This window comes from Neoarius graeffei, chromosome 12 (assembly GCF_027579695.1).
Source record: "Neoarius graeffei isolate fNeoGra1 chromosome 12, fNeoGra1.pri, whole genome shotgun sequence".
NCBI lineage: Eukaryota > Metazoa > Chordata > Actinopteri > Siluriformes > Ariidae > Neoarius > Neoarius graeffei.
Genome location: NC_083580.1, coordinates 42,403,995 through 42,422,507, shown reverse-complemented (window position 1 = coordinate 42,422,507; position 18,513 = coordinate 42,403,995). Strand labels below are relative to the sequence as shown.

Sequence of the window (18,513 nt, the reverse complement as noted above, 5' to 3'; positions counted from 1 at the left end):
GGAAACCGGAGCACCCGGAGGAAACCCACGCGAACACAGGGAGAACATGCAAACTCCGCACAGAAAGGCCCTCGCCGGCCATGGGGCTCGACCCCGGACCTTCTTGCTGTGAGGCGACAGCGCTAACCACTACACCACCGTGCCGCCAGGATCAGACCTAGTATTTGTAAACAATCGGATAACTACTGATTCACACACAACAGAGACCTCATATGCTTGCTTATAAATTACATTTTGATGATATAACTTACACTTTAGTCTTTTAGAAAGAGTAGTTTTTGTCAGAGAATATATAATCATGCAAAATGACGCTCGACACATGATTTCATTTTTAATTTTTTTTATATAATACTGTGACACATTTACTCAATGAACATGAAAAAAAAAATAAATAAGTGATAAAAGAAAAAACAACATGAATTTTACTAATACTTGCAATTCATTTAAACATTTTTTTTTTACATTTAAAATATCAATAAATTGCAAGTGCAACATCATTATATCAAATTTATGATAAATTTGGATCACATAATTAGTCATAACTTTGGACTCGATTGATCGATTTCCACTATTTTTTCAGGGATTTTAGATCCAACATAGTTACATAATTTCCATTACTTTTCATGATAGACAAGCAAACTCATATGATGTAGGATACAGATACTCAATACTAACAGTAATTGGTACACCTGACCTGACTGTGCTGGAGCCGTCTCTTTCGGGACAGGACTGAATACTATTCAATTAAAAAATAACTAGTTATATGTCAAAACATGGGAGGCACAATGTAGTGGTTAGCGCTGTCGCCTCACAGCAAGAAGATCCGGGTTCGAGCCCTGTGGCCAACAAGGGCCTTTCTGTGCGGAGTTTGCATGTTCTCCCCGTGTCCCCGTGGGTTTCCTCCGGGTGCTCCGGTTTCCCCCACAGTCCAAAGACATGCAGGTTAGGTTAACTGGTGACTCTAAATTGACCGTAGGTGTGAATGTGAGTGTGAATGGTTGTCTGTGTCTATGTGTCAGCCCTGTGATGACCTGGCGACTTGTCCAGGGTGTACCCCGCCTTTCGCCCGTAGTCAGCTGGGATAGGCTCCAGCTTGCCTGCGACCCTGTAGGACAGGATAAAGCGGCTAGAGATAATGAGAGGAGATGAGATGAGATGTTTTGAAGCAGAAAGTGCAGTGCAGTAGTTACAGCGCTAATACATCCAGAGCAGCAGAGGGCGGTGTTAACTAGAAATGTTATCACAACACAGCGGCAAGCAAAACATAAGATTGTGTAGCTCTCATCGGGCTGTGTATGAATACTGTAGCAGCTAGTGTGCCAGTTAGCTAGCAGAAGTTTTAAACATAGAACTGAGATATTTAATAAACGTGAGTAAAATCGTCTCTGCTTGTCGTCGAGTTTTTGCGAATCACACCTCACTGACACAGCAGGTAAAGTATCACTGCGTGAATCTGACTTGTTTTGCTAGATAAATGGGTGTGCAGTTTCAGCATGATTAATGTGACGTTTTGTGTTTGTGTCTCCCAAGCTTAGCATCAGCAAACTGCTATGAAAATATTTTAAATGTAAGACATTGTTATTGCAAACAACGCTGTTGAATTGTGATTAGGGTTGTTTTACAATCAGGGTACGCAAGCTAAAAATCACATTTAACACTTATTATCTTCAGTATCAAAAAGCTTGACTAAATAAACTTGGTTGTTTATTGTAGCCCTGTGATAGCTCTATTTACCATGCAAAAAAAAAAAAAAAAATGGTGATAACGTTATTTTTTGTGAATGTATGGCAATATATGTCATATTTAGCAAAATTACTCGTGTCATTTAGAAAAAGTGCTTTTTTGACCACAGGTAGCTCCAAAAGGGATGCACTTAAATCATTCTTTATACCATAAAACACATATTTGGTTCCATATCATTGGAAACATAGTTAAGTTTTAATGTTGAATGCCAGTAAGTTTTCAGACTATTTTGATCAAATTAGTATGTAATTGTGTCAAAAAAATGTCCTCTCCGAGACAGATAATTTTTCAATATAAAATAACATATCTAAAATGATTATTTTCATCCTAAAATGTGGTCAAGATATTGGGACATAAATATTAGAGACAACTAACACAAAGCTTACAGCCTTATATTTAAAAGCACTATGGAAGTAGTGGATTCTGAATTGTCAAAAAAAAGATGTCCTCTCCGAGAATCACTTCATTTGTTTCTCCCATCTTATAGCAGATTACACAAAGCTACCATACACATGTCAAAAAATGACCTGAAATCTGTTCTTTAACTTGTCCTTCACTTAAAAACTGGTACAAGAACCAGTTTGAATCAATTTGAATTTTGGACCCCTGTGACACAAACTGTACCCTGATTGTAAAACAACCCATTAGTCAGAAGGTGTTGATTGATTTTCTATAAAAGCAGCTTTGACAGTAGTGCAGCTACAAATCACTGGTTTATATTAATGCTCTAGTTGTAATACGTTATGGTTTCTATACTTACAGTGATGTTTCCAAGTTTGTGAACCCTTTAGAATGTAATATTTCTGCATAAACAAAACAGCTTCAGTCCTAAATATATATAAAGAGAACACACTTAAATGAGACAAAAACATTATACTTGATTGATTTTTTTATTGAGAAATTATCCAATATTACATATCAGAATGGCAAAAGTATGTGAACCAGTGTTCCCGAAAAACTTTCCTTAACATCAGTCATATTGTCTGATGTTGGACAGATCTATGTCAGACATTTTCAGACCTTGTCAGACAATTTTAGCTTTGTGAAAAATGAATGAAAACAAGCAAGAAAATCAAAGACTATTATTTATTCCACAATGTCCTATTCGACAATGCCCTTTCCAGCACATTGAAACGGTCAGTTACTGATGATATTTTTTGTATCAGTTTATCACTGAACACATCAAAGCTCATTTCTGAATTTCTCAAGCAGACGGTTGTTAGTTTCCCAATCCTGCTTATCAAAACTCTCATAGCCTGCATCAAGATCAGAATCAGAATCCTGCTCATAACACTCATCCATCTGAGGAACAGGTTCTTCAACATCTCCATCAGAACCAGCCACAGCTTCACTTTCAACATCAACAATATCACACATCTGAACATCTTGCTGCTGGTTCCTGCTAGTCTTGACAGCACGATCAGTAGTCACAAAACATGAGTTTTTTACCGTAATCGTAACGAAGCCAAGGCTTCCCAACTTGCCATGCCTCTTGAAAACGATGACATGGCTGCTTCCCCCCTTCAGAATTGACAGATGTTTTCCTTTTGAAAGCAACTTGCGGTTTGACAGTGTCCGATTTTGCATTTTTTCCAAAAAAAACCAATGCATGCTTTTACCGGCCACATTCAGCATGGACATTTTGACAGCGAGCAACCAAAAGAGGTAATAAGGTGACTTTTAATTGGATAAAGGGAGAGGCCTCAATAGACAGACCAATCAGAGCCATCCATACAGTGACAAGGTAAACAAATATGGCGCGAATGCATTCGGACAGCATATCGATCGATAACGTATCTTCTCAATGAACTAAGTAGGTCGCTGCGAGAAAACTCTGTGCACCATTGACGTGTATTTAAGGTATGCGAAACCGCATAGAGACATCAATGCATGGAGTGTTAGAACTTTGTTTATTAAGTTGCGATAAATATGGTATTTGTGAGTTTTTTTTTTTTTTTTTTTTCTCATGTTAAATTCAGGCATGTTTTAGATTTGGATGTTTATATTAGTAATTACAATAGCTATTGGTCAGGTTGACTGACGTTTATGTTAATTACGTAGGACAACTGAATTTTTCGTCTGTCATGACCAGTGTCCGATGATATTTTGGGAACACTGCTAGCTACTGAAAACATAAGGTTCAGTGAACCTTTTGTTTTCAGTATCTAGTGCCCCCCCCCAAACAATAATTGCAACTTAACTTTTCCAGTAACTGTTGATCAGTCCTGTAGATCAGCTTGGAGGAATTTTATAACCCATTCCTCTGTACAGAACAGCTTCAACTCTGGTATGCTGGTGGGTTTCCACACATGAACTGCTCACACACCATTTCTACTGGATTAAAATGCATATCCTGGACCAATTTTGTTTTTTTTTTAAATATGAAAGTATGTCCCTTTACACATTCTTCCAGAAGGGTAATTTTGCACAAGGCCATCTGTCTACAGCAGAAAAAAAAATAAATAACAAAACGCGTCTGGAAAAATCCCAAGGGAGTCTGGAGCCAGGATTGTGATGTTATCTTCAGAAGCGCCAGCAGGCTGCGCGAGCTTTGCACAGTTTCAGTGCACAGCCTGTGTAGACTAAGCGCTCCCAATTCTCTCTCGTTGTCCGGTCTTTTGGAAAACGATGAGTACTAATCCCATCAAGATTGGTGTTGCTACACCCTCCTACGATACATCTGTTAACCATTTTAATAATTACGTGATAACGTTGAAGAAATTTGCAGAAAACCACCAGGTCGTTTTCTCATAAACAAACCAGCGCTAACGTAGGATTCAGAGGCGTCCCGCAGATGACGTCACTAAAATCAATGTTTCCCGGGAAATTCAAATGCAAAGTTTTTTCAGAGGCGGACCAATTCGTCTCAAATGGCTTGATTTCAACTGAATTTTTCTGGTATTGCGCAAGGTAAAAAAATTGCAGAGAATGCAGAATGTTAGATATTTGACCAAAGTTTAATATAATTACATTGATCTTGCTCCTGAATTTACCTGTGATATGCACTTTAAGGTCAGTGTGTCTGCCAAAACATTAAATTTTATTCTTCTTTAACCATTCTTTGGTAGAAAGACTTGTGTGCCGAGGGTCATTGCCTTGTTGAATGACTCACTTTCTCGAGATTCAGTTCATGGATGGATAACATTTTCCTTTATAATTTGCTGGAATAATTCAGAATTCATTGTTCCATCAATGGTGGCAAGTTATCCTGTCCCAGATGCAGCAAAACAGGCCCGAACCATGATACTACCACCACAATGTTTCATAGATGGGATAAGGTTCTTGTACTGGAATGCAGTGTTTTCTTTTTCCAAACATAACATTTCATTTAAACAAAAAAATATTTTTGCCTCATCCAGCCACAAACTTTTTTTTTTTCTAATAGCCTTCTGGCTTGTGCAAATGGCATGGAGCAAACTGTAGTCAGGCAGCAATGCTCTTTGAGAGCAGCAACTTTACCCTTGCAACCCTGCCATGCACACCATTGTTGTTCAGTGTTCTGCACCAAGTTTCCCAAAAGCATCGTAGCACAAAGATCATCATTAAATGGTAGAGTGAGCAGCACAATGAAAACTCAGAGTTAAGATGCTCTTAGCGTGAAGAGGTTTTTGGGAAACCCACCACTGATGGTTGACTCGTGAACATTCTCTCTCACTGGCTAATGTTAGGCATTTTGTTGCTTAGACGTTACCCTGGGTTCTTTTGAGACCTCACAGACTATAATACGCCCTGCTCTTGGCATGATCTTTGTTGGTTGTCCACTCCTGGGGAGGGTAACAGTGGTCTTGAATTTCCTCCATCTGTCTGACTGTGTATTGGTGGAGTCCAGACTCTCTAAAGATGGGCTTTGTAACCTTTTCCAGCTTGATGAATGTCAATAACTCTTTCTGAGGTCCTCAAGAATCTCCTTTGTTTGTGCCATAATACACTTCCACAAACGTGTTGTAAAGATGAGACTTTTATGGGTCCCTGTTCTTTAAATAAAACAGGACCCCACTAACACTTTGTCATCCCATTGGTTGAAAACACCTGACTCTAATTTCAGCTTCAAATTAACTGCTAATCTTAGAGGTTAACATCCAGTGTCCTCTATGATTATTGGTACCACCTTGGAAAGATTAGTGTGTGTGTGTAAAAAAACAAAAAAGAGGGGGGGGGGGGGGGTGTTAGAAAAAAAAAAATCCACCTTCTGGTGAAGTAGCTTCATCTCACACTGGAAAAAAATGAGAAAAATCCAACCTTTTAATTGAAATAAAATTATTCAGATAAAAACAAATCCCTCATCAAGAAATTTTTTTCAACACAGCACATGTGCCACTATTCCTGGCACCCTTAGAAATTATAGTGAGCATAATGTAACTGAAGCATTTTTCCCATTTAAATGTACATTTTTGAGTTGATTGGAGTGTGTAGGAACTTTCAAACTGTAATCCATGATTTCCTGATTAACTGGGGTACAAATATGAGATGAGACAGAGGCCAAATTCCCTTAGTCATCCATCAACATGGGAAAGATGAGAGAAAGCAAAAACCAAATGAGGGAGAAATGTGTTGATCTTCCTAAGTCAGGAAATGGTTACTTATAAAATAGCTACTTGCCTCAAAATGGCCATTTCTACTGTTAGGGTGATAATAAAAAAAGTGGACACCAGCTGGAAATGTTACAAACTTGCCTGGAACAGGACCCAGGTTTATTTTGTCCCCATGTACAGTGAGGAGGATGGTAAAGGAGGGGGAAAAATTCCCTAAGGGTCACTGTTGGTAAATTACAAGAAAAAGTAAAATCTTGGTGTTTCCAAAACCACCATCAGACCCCACTTCCATGCCAAGAGATTATTTGAAAGGTGCTAGAAAAAAAAGCCTTTTCTGTCAGTTAACCACAAACGTAAGCACCTGAAGTTTGTGAAACGCTAATACAACTTTGAATGGAAGCATTTTGGGCAATAAACACTCAAGGTGGGTTTGGTGTATAAAGAAGGATGTAGTCAGGGAGCATATGTAATCTCATCTCGTTATCTCTAGCCGCTTTATCCTGTTCTACAGGGTCGCAGGCAAGCTGGAGCCTATCCCAGCTGACTACGGGCGAAAGGCGGGGTACACCCTGGACAAGTCGCCAGGTCATCACAGGGCTGACACATAGACACAGACAACCATTCACACTCACATTCACACCTACGGTCAATTTAGAGTCACCAGTTAACCTAACCTGCATGTCTTTGGACTGTGGGGGAAACCCACGCGGACACGGGGAGAACATGCAAACTCCGCACAGAAAGGCCCTTGCCGGCCACGGGGCTCGAACCCGGATCTTCTTGCTGTGAGGCGACAGCGCTAACCACTACACCACCGTGCCACCTGAAACAAACATCTCATCTCATTATCTCTAGCCGCTTTATCCTTCTACAGGGTCGCAGGCAAGCTGGAGCCTATCCCAGCTGACTACGGGCGAAAGGCGGGGTACATCCTGGACAAGTCGCCAGGTCATCACAGGGCTGACACACAGACACAGACAACCATTCACACTCACATTCACACCTACGATCAATTTAGAGTCACCAGTTAACCTAACCTGCATGTCTTTGGACTGTGGGGGAAACCGGAGCACCCGGAGGAAACCCACGCGGACACGGGGAGAACATGCAAACTCCACACAGGCCCTCGCCGGCCCCGGGGCTCGAACCCAGGACCTTCTTGCTGTGAGGCGACATGAAACAAACATACTTTTAGATAAAGAATCTATAGAGTAACAAACTCCTAAAAGCAAAAAGTTATGTCAGTTGAATAGAGTGAGCAGCACACCACCTATGAGGTTCTAACTGATCCCACTCAGTAGTTTAGGTCCTTTTAGGGTTAAATGGGTATCTAATGCATGAACCATGCTTTTGACCTAAGTAAAAAGGTTGTGTGCCACAAATAACACCTATTATGGATATAATAATTGCATATTAATGATGTAATACTTTTATACCAATTTCCTATATGTGGTTTCAGGGTTCTTTTTATGCGCAAAGTTTCCCTGCATAATTAACTATGAAACAGCAGCCTACAAACATTACAACAAGTCCAGATTTATGAATTTATATCTGAACTTGTATATTACCAAAAACAAGACTTGGCAAATTTTGCAAAGTAGCCTTAAAATATAAACAAATACCGCCTGACTAATGACTATAATTGAAAAGAACCTTATCCCAGGTGTAAAATATGGTGGAAGTTCTGTGATGTTTTGGGGCTGTTTTTCCTCCAAAGGCCCTGGAAACCTTGTGAGGGTACATGGCATCATGGACTCCATGAAATACCAGGACGTTTTAAATCAAAATCTGGCTGCCTCTGCTAGGAAACTAAAACTGGGTCGTCATTGGCTCTTCCAGCAGGAAAATTATCCGACACATGTCCAAATCAACACAAAAATGTTTAGCTGACCAGAGACTCAAGCTTCTGCCATGACCATTTCAGTCCCCTGACCTGAACCCCATTGAAAACCTGTGGAGTGAGCTGAAGGGGAGAGTGCACAAGAGAGGGCTGAGGAGCCTGGATGATCTGGAGAGATTCTGTAAAGAGGAATGGTTTCAGATGCCCTGCTCTGTATTCCCCAACCTTATAAAATGTTATAGGAGAAGACTCCGTGTTCTTTTACTGGCAACAGTAGGTTGTACAATGTATTAAATGCAGGGAAGCCAATAATTGTGGGACATGTTTTTGTTGAAAATAATTTCTTGATAAGGGATTTGTTTTTTTCTTAGTGCTACAACCCCACTTCAAAATAAAAGTTGGGACACTGTGTAAAATGTAAATAAAAACAGAATGCAGTGATTTGCAAATACTTTTCGAATTAGATTCAATTGAATACAATATAAAGGCAAGATATTTAATGTTCAGATTGAGGATTTTTTTTTAAATATATACACTCATATTTCTGAAGTTGATGCCTGCAGTATGTTCTAAAAAAGTTGGGACAGGAGCATCAGTAGACTGGGGAAGTTATGGAATGCTCAAAAACCACCTGTTTGCAACCTTCTACAGGTAAACTGGTTAATTGGTAATTGAAAAGGCTCATTCTTTCACAAGCAAGGATGAGATAAGGTTCACCACTTTTGTGAAAAATTGCATGGACAAATTGTTCAACAGTTTAAGAACAACGTTTCTCAATGTACAATCGCAAATATTGCAAATAATTTAGGCATTTCACCATCGACAATCCATATCATCAAAACATTCAGAGAATCCAGAGAAAACTCTGCACGTAAGGGACAAGGCCGAAAACCTAACACCCGTGATTTTTTTTTTAACCCCCCCCCCCCGAAGCAGCACTGCATTAAAAATCGATATGACACTAAAAAGGACATTACAAAATGGGCTTTGGAACATTTCAGAAAACTGTTGTTGGTGACACACAGTTTGTTGCTGCATCTACCATGCAGAGTGAAAATCATATATCAATGTCATCTAGAAACGCTGCCAAATTTTTTGGGCTGTGCTCATCTGAGATGGACTGATGCAAAGTGTGCTGTGGTCTGATGAGTCCACATTTTGAATTGCTTATGGAAATTATGAACATTTTCCTCTTTAGCTCAGAACACAAGGACCATCCAGATTGTTACCAGCACAATATTCAAAAGCCAGCATCTGTGATGGTACAGGGGATGTGTTCGTGCCCATGGCATGGATAACTTGCACATCTGTGAAGGCACCATTAATGCTGAAAGGTATGTACAGTTTTTGGAGCAACATATGCTGCCAAGCAGACAATCAAGTCAAGTTTATTTATATAGTGCTTTTAACAACAGACATACTCACAAAGCAGTTTTACAGAAAATTAAGATGAGCTAATTTTATCCCTAATTTATCCCCAATGGGCAAGCCTGTGGTGACTGTGGCAAGGAAAAACTCCCTCAGATGACATGAGGAAGAAACCTTGAGAGGAACCAGACTCAAAAGGAAACCCATCCTCATTTGGGTGATAATGGGTAGCAAGATTATAAATAAATCTCTTTTATAACTGTGTCCTATATAGTCACAAAGTATAAATGTGCAACCAGAAAAATCATTATAGTTTTAACATAGTCTATTTTGTTAGTTATAAACTGTTCATTGATGGAAACTTGAGTGCAAAACTGTTCATGACAATTGCAGTCCTAAAGTTAGCAAGTCAAGTCCTCGGCCATGCATTACTGTACGTGTCCAGAATCATCTTCCAAGTGCAAATTTCGACTGTCCATATGGAGCCGTCCTCCACAGGAGCAATGTGATGAGACTTCAGCCAGATGTAGGGCATCAGGATGAATCAGGCAGGCCTGGAGAGCAGAAGAGGTCAGCACCACTGGTGTCTCAGGACCGACATGTAACTCAACAGAGAGGGACAGACAGAGGGAAGAGACGGGGTGGAGGGCTGGGGAAGAGAAAATACAGGTTGTTAGGTATGCCCAATATAATTTAAAGCATAAGAACAGTATAGACCCCTTTCACATGACGTCACCGTGCCGCGAGATTTTGTTAGGCGCCATATTGGAAGACCAAGTACATGCACTCACAATATAAAACAAAGTACGAGCGAGAGTAAAGTGACACGATGGATGATAATTCTGGTTACGTGAGTACATTACCAGTTGCAGAAAGGGCACGGTATGTGGAGAAACTGGCTGTGATTGATGGGTTTGACCCATATGATAATACTCAGAAAAAATTATGTGAATCCAAGCACACAGTTTAACGCAAAAGTTCGTTTATATCCCGACCTTGTCAGCTGTCAGATTTATGTTAATGGACCCGGTAAGCTGGTAAATAATATTTATTTTTTCTTTACCAAATTCTAACAGAAAACGAGAGCGCCCGAAAGGGAAAACTGAGCTGAGCCGCCTCACGGCTGTAATGCAAATTGCTTTCCTCCTCGGTATACAAGTGCGCTTCCATGGCAGGGAAAAAGAAACTACATTCTGCCGCCTATGTAGTCCCCTATTTAAACAAATAGGAGTCATTCAGGATTCAGCCATGTTTTTGCTCCGTTTTTACTCGACCAAAGTTATACAGTATTATGAGCTTTAAATTGCATAAATAAAACCATTTGGTGAAACTTTGAAGAAGAGATTGTACTGGTTTAAAGTTTTTACAGAACGTTTTCATGTCGACTCCAATTAATACACTAGTAGAATCGATGACTAGTTTAGTAGGCCAAAACTTTTTTCAATTTTTGACTGTACCAGCCTGAAAAAACTTGCGACAGTCAAATGGAAAAAAAGCAAGCTGGTCATGTTGTACTGGACTAATCTATGACTGATGAGTATAGTAAGTGATACTAGTACTGATACAATAAAACAGACGACTGTAATCTGGTAGGCAGCACGATTTATATTATTTCTCCGTGTCAGATACATAAGGAGGACCGGACACCAATTCTGCCATCTGTTTGCTACCCAGACATTGTAAACTATTTGTTGTTTACACCCAGTGCCTACACTGCTGATGACTTGAAAGCCTACAAAGGGCTACAGGCTTACAATTATGTTGTTAGTGGCTTGGTTCGTGATATTACAGCTGTTATTAAGAATAACCTACACATAGTTATGGCCAAGGTAATCTTGTTGATATTTATCTTTTAATAATATATCTTTTCAGTTGAAAAATTAATACTTTTTGTTACTATTAAGGTATCCATAATTTAGGTTAATTTATCCAAATTATACATATGTATTTATGATATATGCCTACACAACAGCTATGTTTTATTTATATAATAGGAGGGAGAGCAAGCCCCAAACCATCCTAAATTATTATTAAATTGTAGAAGTCTGGGAGGCTTGCTCCTCATACAGTTATCAACTTGAGGCCAATTTAGCATGTTTTAAATCTGAATTTCTTGCGTTTGCTTACCTCAAAGTGTCCACAGATCATGCACAGACTTATCCATTATATCCACAGTTTTTTGCCAAGTCTCACACAGGTTTCTTTCAAGTCTACTGTTGGGCCAATAAATCATAAATAAAACAGCTCAGATTTGTTTGTTTAAGTCGTTTGCCACTCCACTTTATTCTCGTGGGTTCACATACCGCTGCCGTTATTTCCCGTTGGTCTTCCAAAATGGCGCAGGGTCTGTTTACTTCCGGTTTCGGGTGACGTCAGTGAAAGGGGTCTATACATTTTGCATTGAGTGCAAGCAGAGACTACGGCAAGACTAACTATGACAGCATAACTAAAAGGGAGAGCCAGAAGATAGATATAAGGGAGCCCTGGGACATAAAGCAGCCAGCCACTCCACCGTCAACAAACCCGAGTGAACGTGTGAGAGTGGAGGGGTGACAGCATCCATACATCCCAGTTTGCCAAAACACTCTATGTCTGAGGACTCTCCAGATCTACTCCTTTACCTAATTTAAAAAAAAAAAGGCTTAATAAGCATCCAGTGTCTAGTGTCCTTTACACATTCCTCAATTTTATTAAGTTGGGAGTACTATTAAGTTCTTAAATTTTATTAAGACAATGTCTTTTTCAGGGACATCCCCGCTTATTCCAGCAAGATAATGTCAAGCCATTTTCTGTGCATGTTCCAACAGTGTGTCTTTGTAATAAGAGCGTGGGTGCTAAACAGGCCTGCCTGCCTCCCATTGAAAATGTGTGGCGCATTATGAAGTGCAAAATACGACAATGGACTGTTGAGCAACTGAAGTCGTATGTCAAGGCAAGGCAAGTTTATTTATATAGCACATTTCATACACAGTGGCAGTTCAATGTGCTTTACAGAAGTAAAAGCAAAACAGTAAACAATAGAGAATAAAATTACATAAAATAAATGGGAAGAAATATAATAAGAATTAAACAATAGTAGAAATAAAATAATAAAATGAAGTAGAAGTTCAAATAGGGGGAGAAAAAGAAAAAAAAAACCAGCAGAATAAAATAGAATAAAAGTTAAGTAAAATTTGAAACATGCAGAGACTGTAAAAGTAAAGATTATAAAACATGTAAAGAAGACAATATTAATTATTTAACAGAAAGCATCTGAGAACAGCTTGGTCTTTAACCTAGATTTGAAGCTGCCAACAGCAGGAGCATTTTTAATGTCCTCTGGCAGTTGGTTCCATAGCTGTACTGCATAGTAGCTAAAAGCTGCTTCACCACACTTTGTTTTAACAACAGGTTTTAATAGTAAATTTTTCTGTTGCGATCTGGTAGATCTGATTGGGTTAGGCCGCTGCAACATATCAGAGAAGTAATTGGGCCCTGTACCATTTAGAGATTTGTACACCAGCAGCAATGCTTTAAAGTCAATTCTGTAGCTTACTGGAAGCCAGTGAAGGGACCTTAGAATTGGAGTAATGTGCTCTGTTCTTTTTGTTCGTGTGAGAACCCTAGCCGCTGCATTTTGAACCAGCTGAAGTCGTTTGATGGTCTTTTTTGGCAGGCCTGTGAAAAGGCCATTGCAGTAATCAACCCTACTAGAGATGAAGGCATGTATCAGTTTTTCCAGATCATTTTTTGATATAAGTCCTCTTAGTTTGGAAATGTTTTTTAGGTGATAAAATGCCGTTTTAGTGATTGCTTTCATGTGACTGTCAAAGTTTAGCTCGCTGTCAATGAAAACACCAAGATTTTTAACCATTTCTTTAGTTTTAATCCCTTTTGTGTCAAGAATAGTGGTAATCCTGAGTCTTTCATCTTTTTTTCCAAATAGAATTACTTCTGTTTTATCTGTGTTCAGCTGAAGAACACAGATAAAGCACAAATCGGAAAGAATTTCACGTTCAGAACTTCAACAATTCGGTCTCTCAGTTCCCAAACACTTACTGAGTAGTGCTTAAAGAAAAGGTGAGGTAACAAAGTAGTAAACATGTCCCTGTCCCAACTTTTTTGGAACGTGTTTGCATTTAATTGGATATAGGTTAAAAAAGATTTGCAAATCATTGCATTCTGTTTTTATTCAAGTTTTACCCAGCATCCCATATTTTGTAGAATAGGGGTTGTAGCCACTATAATTTAAGTGATGTCAGAAACTATCCATCCATTATCTGTAGCTGCTTATCCTGTACAGGGTCGCAGGCAAGCTGGAGCCTATCCCAGCTGACTATGGGCGAGAGGTGGGGTACACCCTGGACAAGTCACCAGGTCATCGCAGGGTTAACATATACAGACAAACAACCATTCACACCTATGGTCAATTTAGAGCCACCAATTAGCCTAACCTGTATGTCTTTGGACTGTGGGAGAAACCCACGCAGACATGGGGAGAACATGCAAACTCCATACGGAAAGGCCCTCATCAGCCACTGGGCTCAAACCCAGGACCTTTTTTGCTGTGAGGCGACCGTGCTAACCACTACACCACTGTGCTGCCCTGTCAGGAACTAACTGGATACATTTAAATGTAATTGTAAATGGCTAAATTTATACAGTATTTAGTATGTCAGTGATGTTTAATAGGAAAAACTCACATCTGGATACTTCCTGTATATAGAAACTAATCTTTGTATTCAGGTGGGATTTTGGCTCATTCTTTTGCATAAATAGTCTTTATATGAAATGGTGAATCATAATCTTTGGTTCATTCTACAGATTTTCTTTTGGGTTTAAGTGTGGTGATTTACTGGGCCATTTTCTTCCTATGGAGCCAACTGAGAGTCCCCTTTGCAGTAGGTTTTGGATCATTGTCCTGCTGGAAAGTTCACCCACCTTTCATCCTTCTCCTCCTAGTATATGGCAACAGATTCTTTTCAACAGTTTTCCACTAACGACTCTGTTCATTTTCCCTATGATGATTTGAATTCTGCTGGTACCATGAGAAGATAAACAGACCCATGCCCCACCATACTATGATGCTGTAGTTGTGATAATTTTAGGGCCACATGCAGAGCCAAACAGGGCGCTTTGAAAATGTATATTTTTGTCTCGTCTGAGAAACTACATTCTCACAGTAATCTATAGGCTTCTCCAAATATTCTGTAGCAAATTTCAAACCAGCTTTGCCATACCTTTTCTTCAGTAATGGAGTATTTTGGAGTAAGTGAGAATGTGGCTGTAGAGTGCATTGCCTATTGTTTTCTCTGTGACCACTGTACCCACTGCTTCCAGCTCTTTCTAGAGCCCTTTTCAAATTGTCCTTAGTGCTTGGGCTACTCTTCTGACTATCGTTCTGACTGCCCAGTTGGAAATCTTGCAATGAGCTCCTGTACATGATGGTTGAGTGATGTTCCTTCCACTTTCAGATAATGGTCATGATGGTGCTTATAGGAACATTTAGAAATTCAGAAATCCGTTGGTAACCGCTAGCCTCAACACTAGGCATTGCCTAAATGCCCGATTTGTTCAACCAAGACGTTCAGGTAGAAATATTTTAGTGAGTTAGGTCCGTTTGGGCACACCTATGGTTGGCTTCTTTAAACACAAAAATGATTTTTGAGCGAGTACATTACAAAAAAACAAGACATATTAACCAGCATCCTCGCTTCCCCTGTGATCACCATTTTGTTTTTTTCTTCCCAATTTGTAACGGCGATTCTGATTGGCTCACTTCAGGCGCATGTGCGCATTTGTGTGAGTGTTCTTAAAGTGGTGCGTACAGTGTTTACCATCCGTCTATCAAGTAGCATCTTTGACCAGGGATTCTCAGCAATCAAAAGTGACTGGAGATCGCATACACGCTGAGCACACGCGCGTACACACACACACAGAGAGAGAGAGAGAGAGAGAGACACACACACACACACGTTTGTGGGTAATTCTATGGATCTGTAATGCCTGCTGGAAGAGAAGAGCAGGGAGGATTGGGAATCGAGCGGCAGTCGTTTGTTTACACCCGATACCAAAACTTGTATCGTCCTAGCAGCCATCGCAAAGACATGGACAAAAAGCCCAGAAACTCCTATTTACCTGGGCAAAAATGATACAGGATTTATCTTGTAGTGCTGTGATCCCCAGATCTTTTACCCAGCCACATATAAAAAGTTGTACACCTCCATGCTCTTCCAGGTTTTCATCTATTTGTCCATGTAGAACAATGTCTGCAGCACCAGGTAGTTTGAGATGTTGGGGAACTCAACGGATGGATAATTTTCCAACTCACAGTGAATGAATAACTTTATTTAAACACAATAAGTTGATCAGCAGATTTGGTGGGGTTGTGCATGTACAGATACAAATAATTACAAATACAAAAGACTAACAATATCCACAATCTTTTTTTGGGGGGGCTTTTTTCACTTTTATTGGATAGGACCGTGTAGAGGCAGGAAATGAGCAGGAGAGAGAGAGACGGGGAGGGATTGGGAAATGACCTCGGGTCGGAATCAAACCCGGGTCCCCGGATTTATGGTATGGTGCCTTATCCACCTGAGCCACGACGCCCCCATCCACAATCTTTTTGAGGAAAAAAAAACACCTTAAAATCTGTTGATTATCTGTTAATTATCTTCACATTAAGTTAACTATTGTATAACTATTGTCTTTGTATTTAGTTACGGCTACAATATGATCAAATGTTATTCTACTAATGTCAAATTTAGCTGGTAAATTTTTCTAATGGTATGTGTGTGTGTGTGTGTGTGTGTGTGTGTAGGGATCTATCCCACTATATCCACTTCTTTTGAGTGTACTTCTTGGTTTTAATAACTTGCTTGTTTGCTGTACACAAACATGACAATAAGTTCTTGTGCTAATGGATCAGACTCCACTTTTAGGTCATTAATCCCTTTTGACTGAGAATGCCCTGCATGCATGGTTTGGCTTCTGGCACGTCCATACAGTTTTAAATACAATACCTATAATCTTAATTTTTTTTTATTGCATTTATGTAACATTCCCATCTGTAACAGGGAATGATGTTGCATCCCATTAATACACTTTACAATAGATTATTAGATCCTAATAGAATAGATGAGCCCAAATAATTGGGGATCTTTTTTTAATGGGCCCCAACTCAGTACAAGTATGAATAGGTGGGCCTCAAAGCAGAAAAGGTTGAGAACCCCTGGGCTACAGTGCCCAGATGTTGATGCACGTAATGCTGAGAGGGCAATCCACCTATGGTGGACGAAGGGACAGCGTGAACGGTGCCCACAATTTGCAGAGGCTGCACACGAAGCTGATGTAGATGAGGAGGACAGGTTGTTTAATTTCCTCCTAAATGCAATGACAAACTGAATGATAAGACAGTACTGCAGTACAGACTCCTGTTTTATAATGATTTTAGTTTTATAATTCATCTTTCAGGGATGAGAATTTTCCGCCGATCGGCGGATTTCCGACTTTTTCAGACCAAGATGATTGTTTTTGAGATCGATGTAAATCTGTTGAGAAATTTTCGGGGTGGGGGTGGGGTATGGTTAATGATCTGTGGTCACCTTATAATGTCTTGATTCTTGGTGGGCTCCGGGTTAACACACTCGAGTCTTTCGACATGTCGTAATTAACATTCACTTTTGCGACAATGTTCGACTTATTTGCGGTAGAATGTTCGGGAAATCCTATTGCATGCAGTGTATAAACACAACTGCGCATGCTCTCCACGCGTGGCTTGCAATCGCCGTTCACTGACCGTACACACTGTTTGACGATACGCATTGGTAACATCGGAAAGACACATGTATTCATGCGGGATATTTTAGCATATCGACAGTGGCAAAAGTCCTAGATAAGAAAGAAGAGGATTGAGCAAGGGAGATTAATTAAGGTGCAGGAATAAAGAACTGTTTTCGATGGGCTTGGTTAGAAAGAACACTGAATGTCGAGATCGACAAGCAGACTGTCACAACGAAGCTCGGTGATCACATACGGAAACTAGACGTCCCAGGAAAAGTACTTTGCTCGTTGTGTTCTGACATGATAAACTACGCTAGTAGAGGGGCAAGGACTATCGAACTTCACATATACACCAAAAAACACAAATGTAGGTTGAAAACTTTTGCCTGTTCAACGATTCATTGTATATCGCACGAATCAATGCCATTGTGTGTGTGTATGTATGTGTGTGTGTGTGTGTATATATATATATATATATATATATATATATATATATGTATATGTATGTATATATGTGTGTGTGTGTGTGTGTGTATATATATATATATATATATATGTGTGTGTGTGTGTGTATATATATATATATATATATATATATATATATATATATATATATATATATATACACACACACACACACACACACACACACACACACATATATATAATGTGTGTGTATGTATGTATATATATATACACACACACACACACACACACACACACACACACACACACACATATATATATATAAAAATCTCCTTCTCACCCCCGGCGGGGGGGGTGGTATCCATGTCATCCTCAAGCTCGGGTCCTCTACCAGAGGCCTGGGAGTTTGAGGGTTCTGCGCAGTATCTTCGATGTTCCTAGGACTGCGCTCTTCTGGACTGAGGCTTCAGATGTTGTTCCTGGGATTTGCTGGAGCCACTCTCCCAGTTTGGGGGTTACTGCCCCAAGTGCCCCCACTACCACGGGGACCACGCAACCCTTGACCTTCCACATCCGTTCCAGCTGCTCTTTCAACCCTTGATACTTCTCAAGTTTCTCATGTTCCTTCTTCCTGATGTTGGCGTCAGCTGGGATCGCCACATCTATCACCACCACCCTCTTCTGCTCTTTGTCCACCACCACTATGTCCGGTTGGTTAGCCAGGATCTGTTTGTCAGTCTGGAAGCTGAAGTCCCACAGAATCTTGGCCCTGTTGTTCTCAGCCACCTTCTGTGGTATGGCCCATTGGGACTTGGGTATTTCTATTCCATACTGGTTGCA

At 39.9% G+C, this 18,513-nt stretch overlaps 1 protein-coding gene across 5 annotated transcripts in view; it reads left to right on the top strand.

Moving 5' to 3' along the window:
* The first annotated feature begins 1,272 nt into the window (after positions 1–1,272).
* sdhaf1 (succinate dehydrogenase complex assembly factor 1) overlaps positions 1,273–18,513 on the top strand; it is a 34,876-nt gene continuing 17,635 nt past the window's right edge. For 3 of the 5 annotated variants that reach the window (XM_060935910.1, XM_060935908.1, XM_060935911.1), the window contains exons 1-2: positions 1,273–1,432; positions 9,314–9,449. In XM_060935910.1, the coding sequence (XP_060791893.1) occupies positions 9,401–9,449 (49 nt within the window). In that variant the 5' untranslated portion in view covers positions 1,273–1,432; positions 9,314–9,400. Of the gene's footprint in view, positions 1,433–9,313; positions 9,450–12,290; positions 12,418–18,513 lie in introns of those variants that run through there. The other 2 variants (XR_009655741.1, XM_060935909.1) reach the window with 2 other exon arrangements.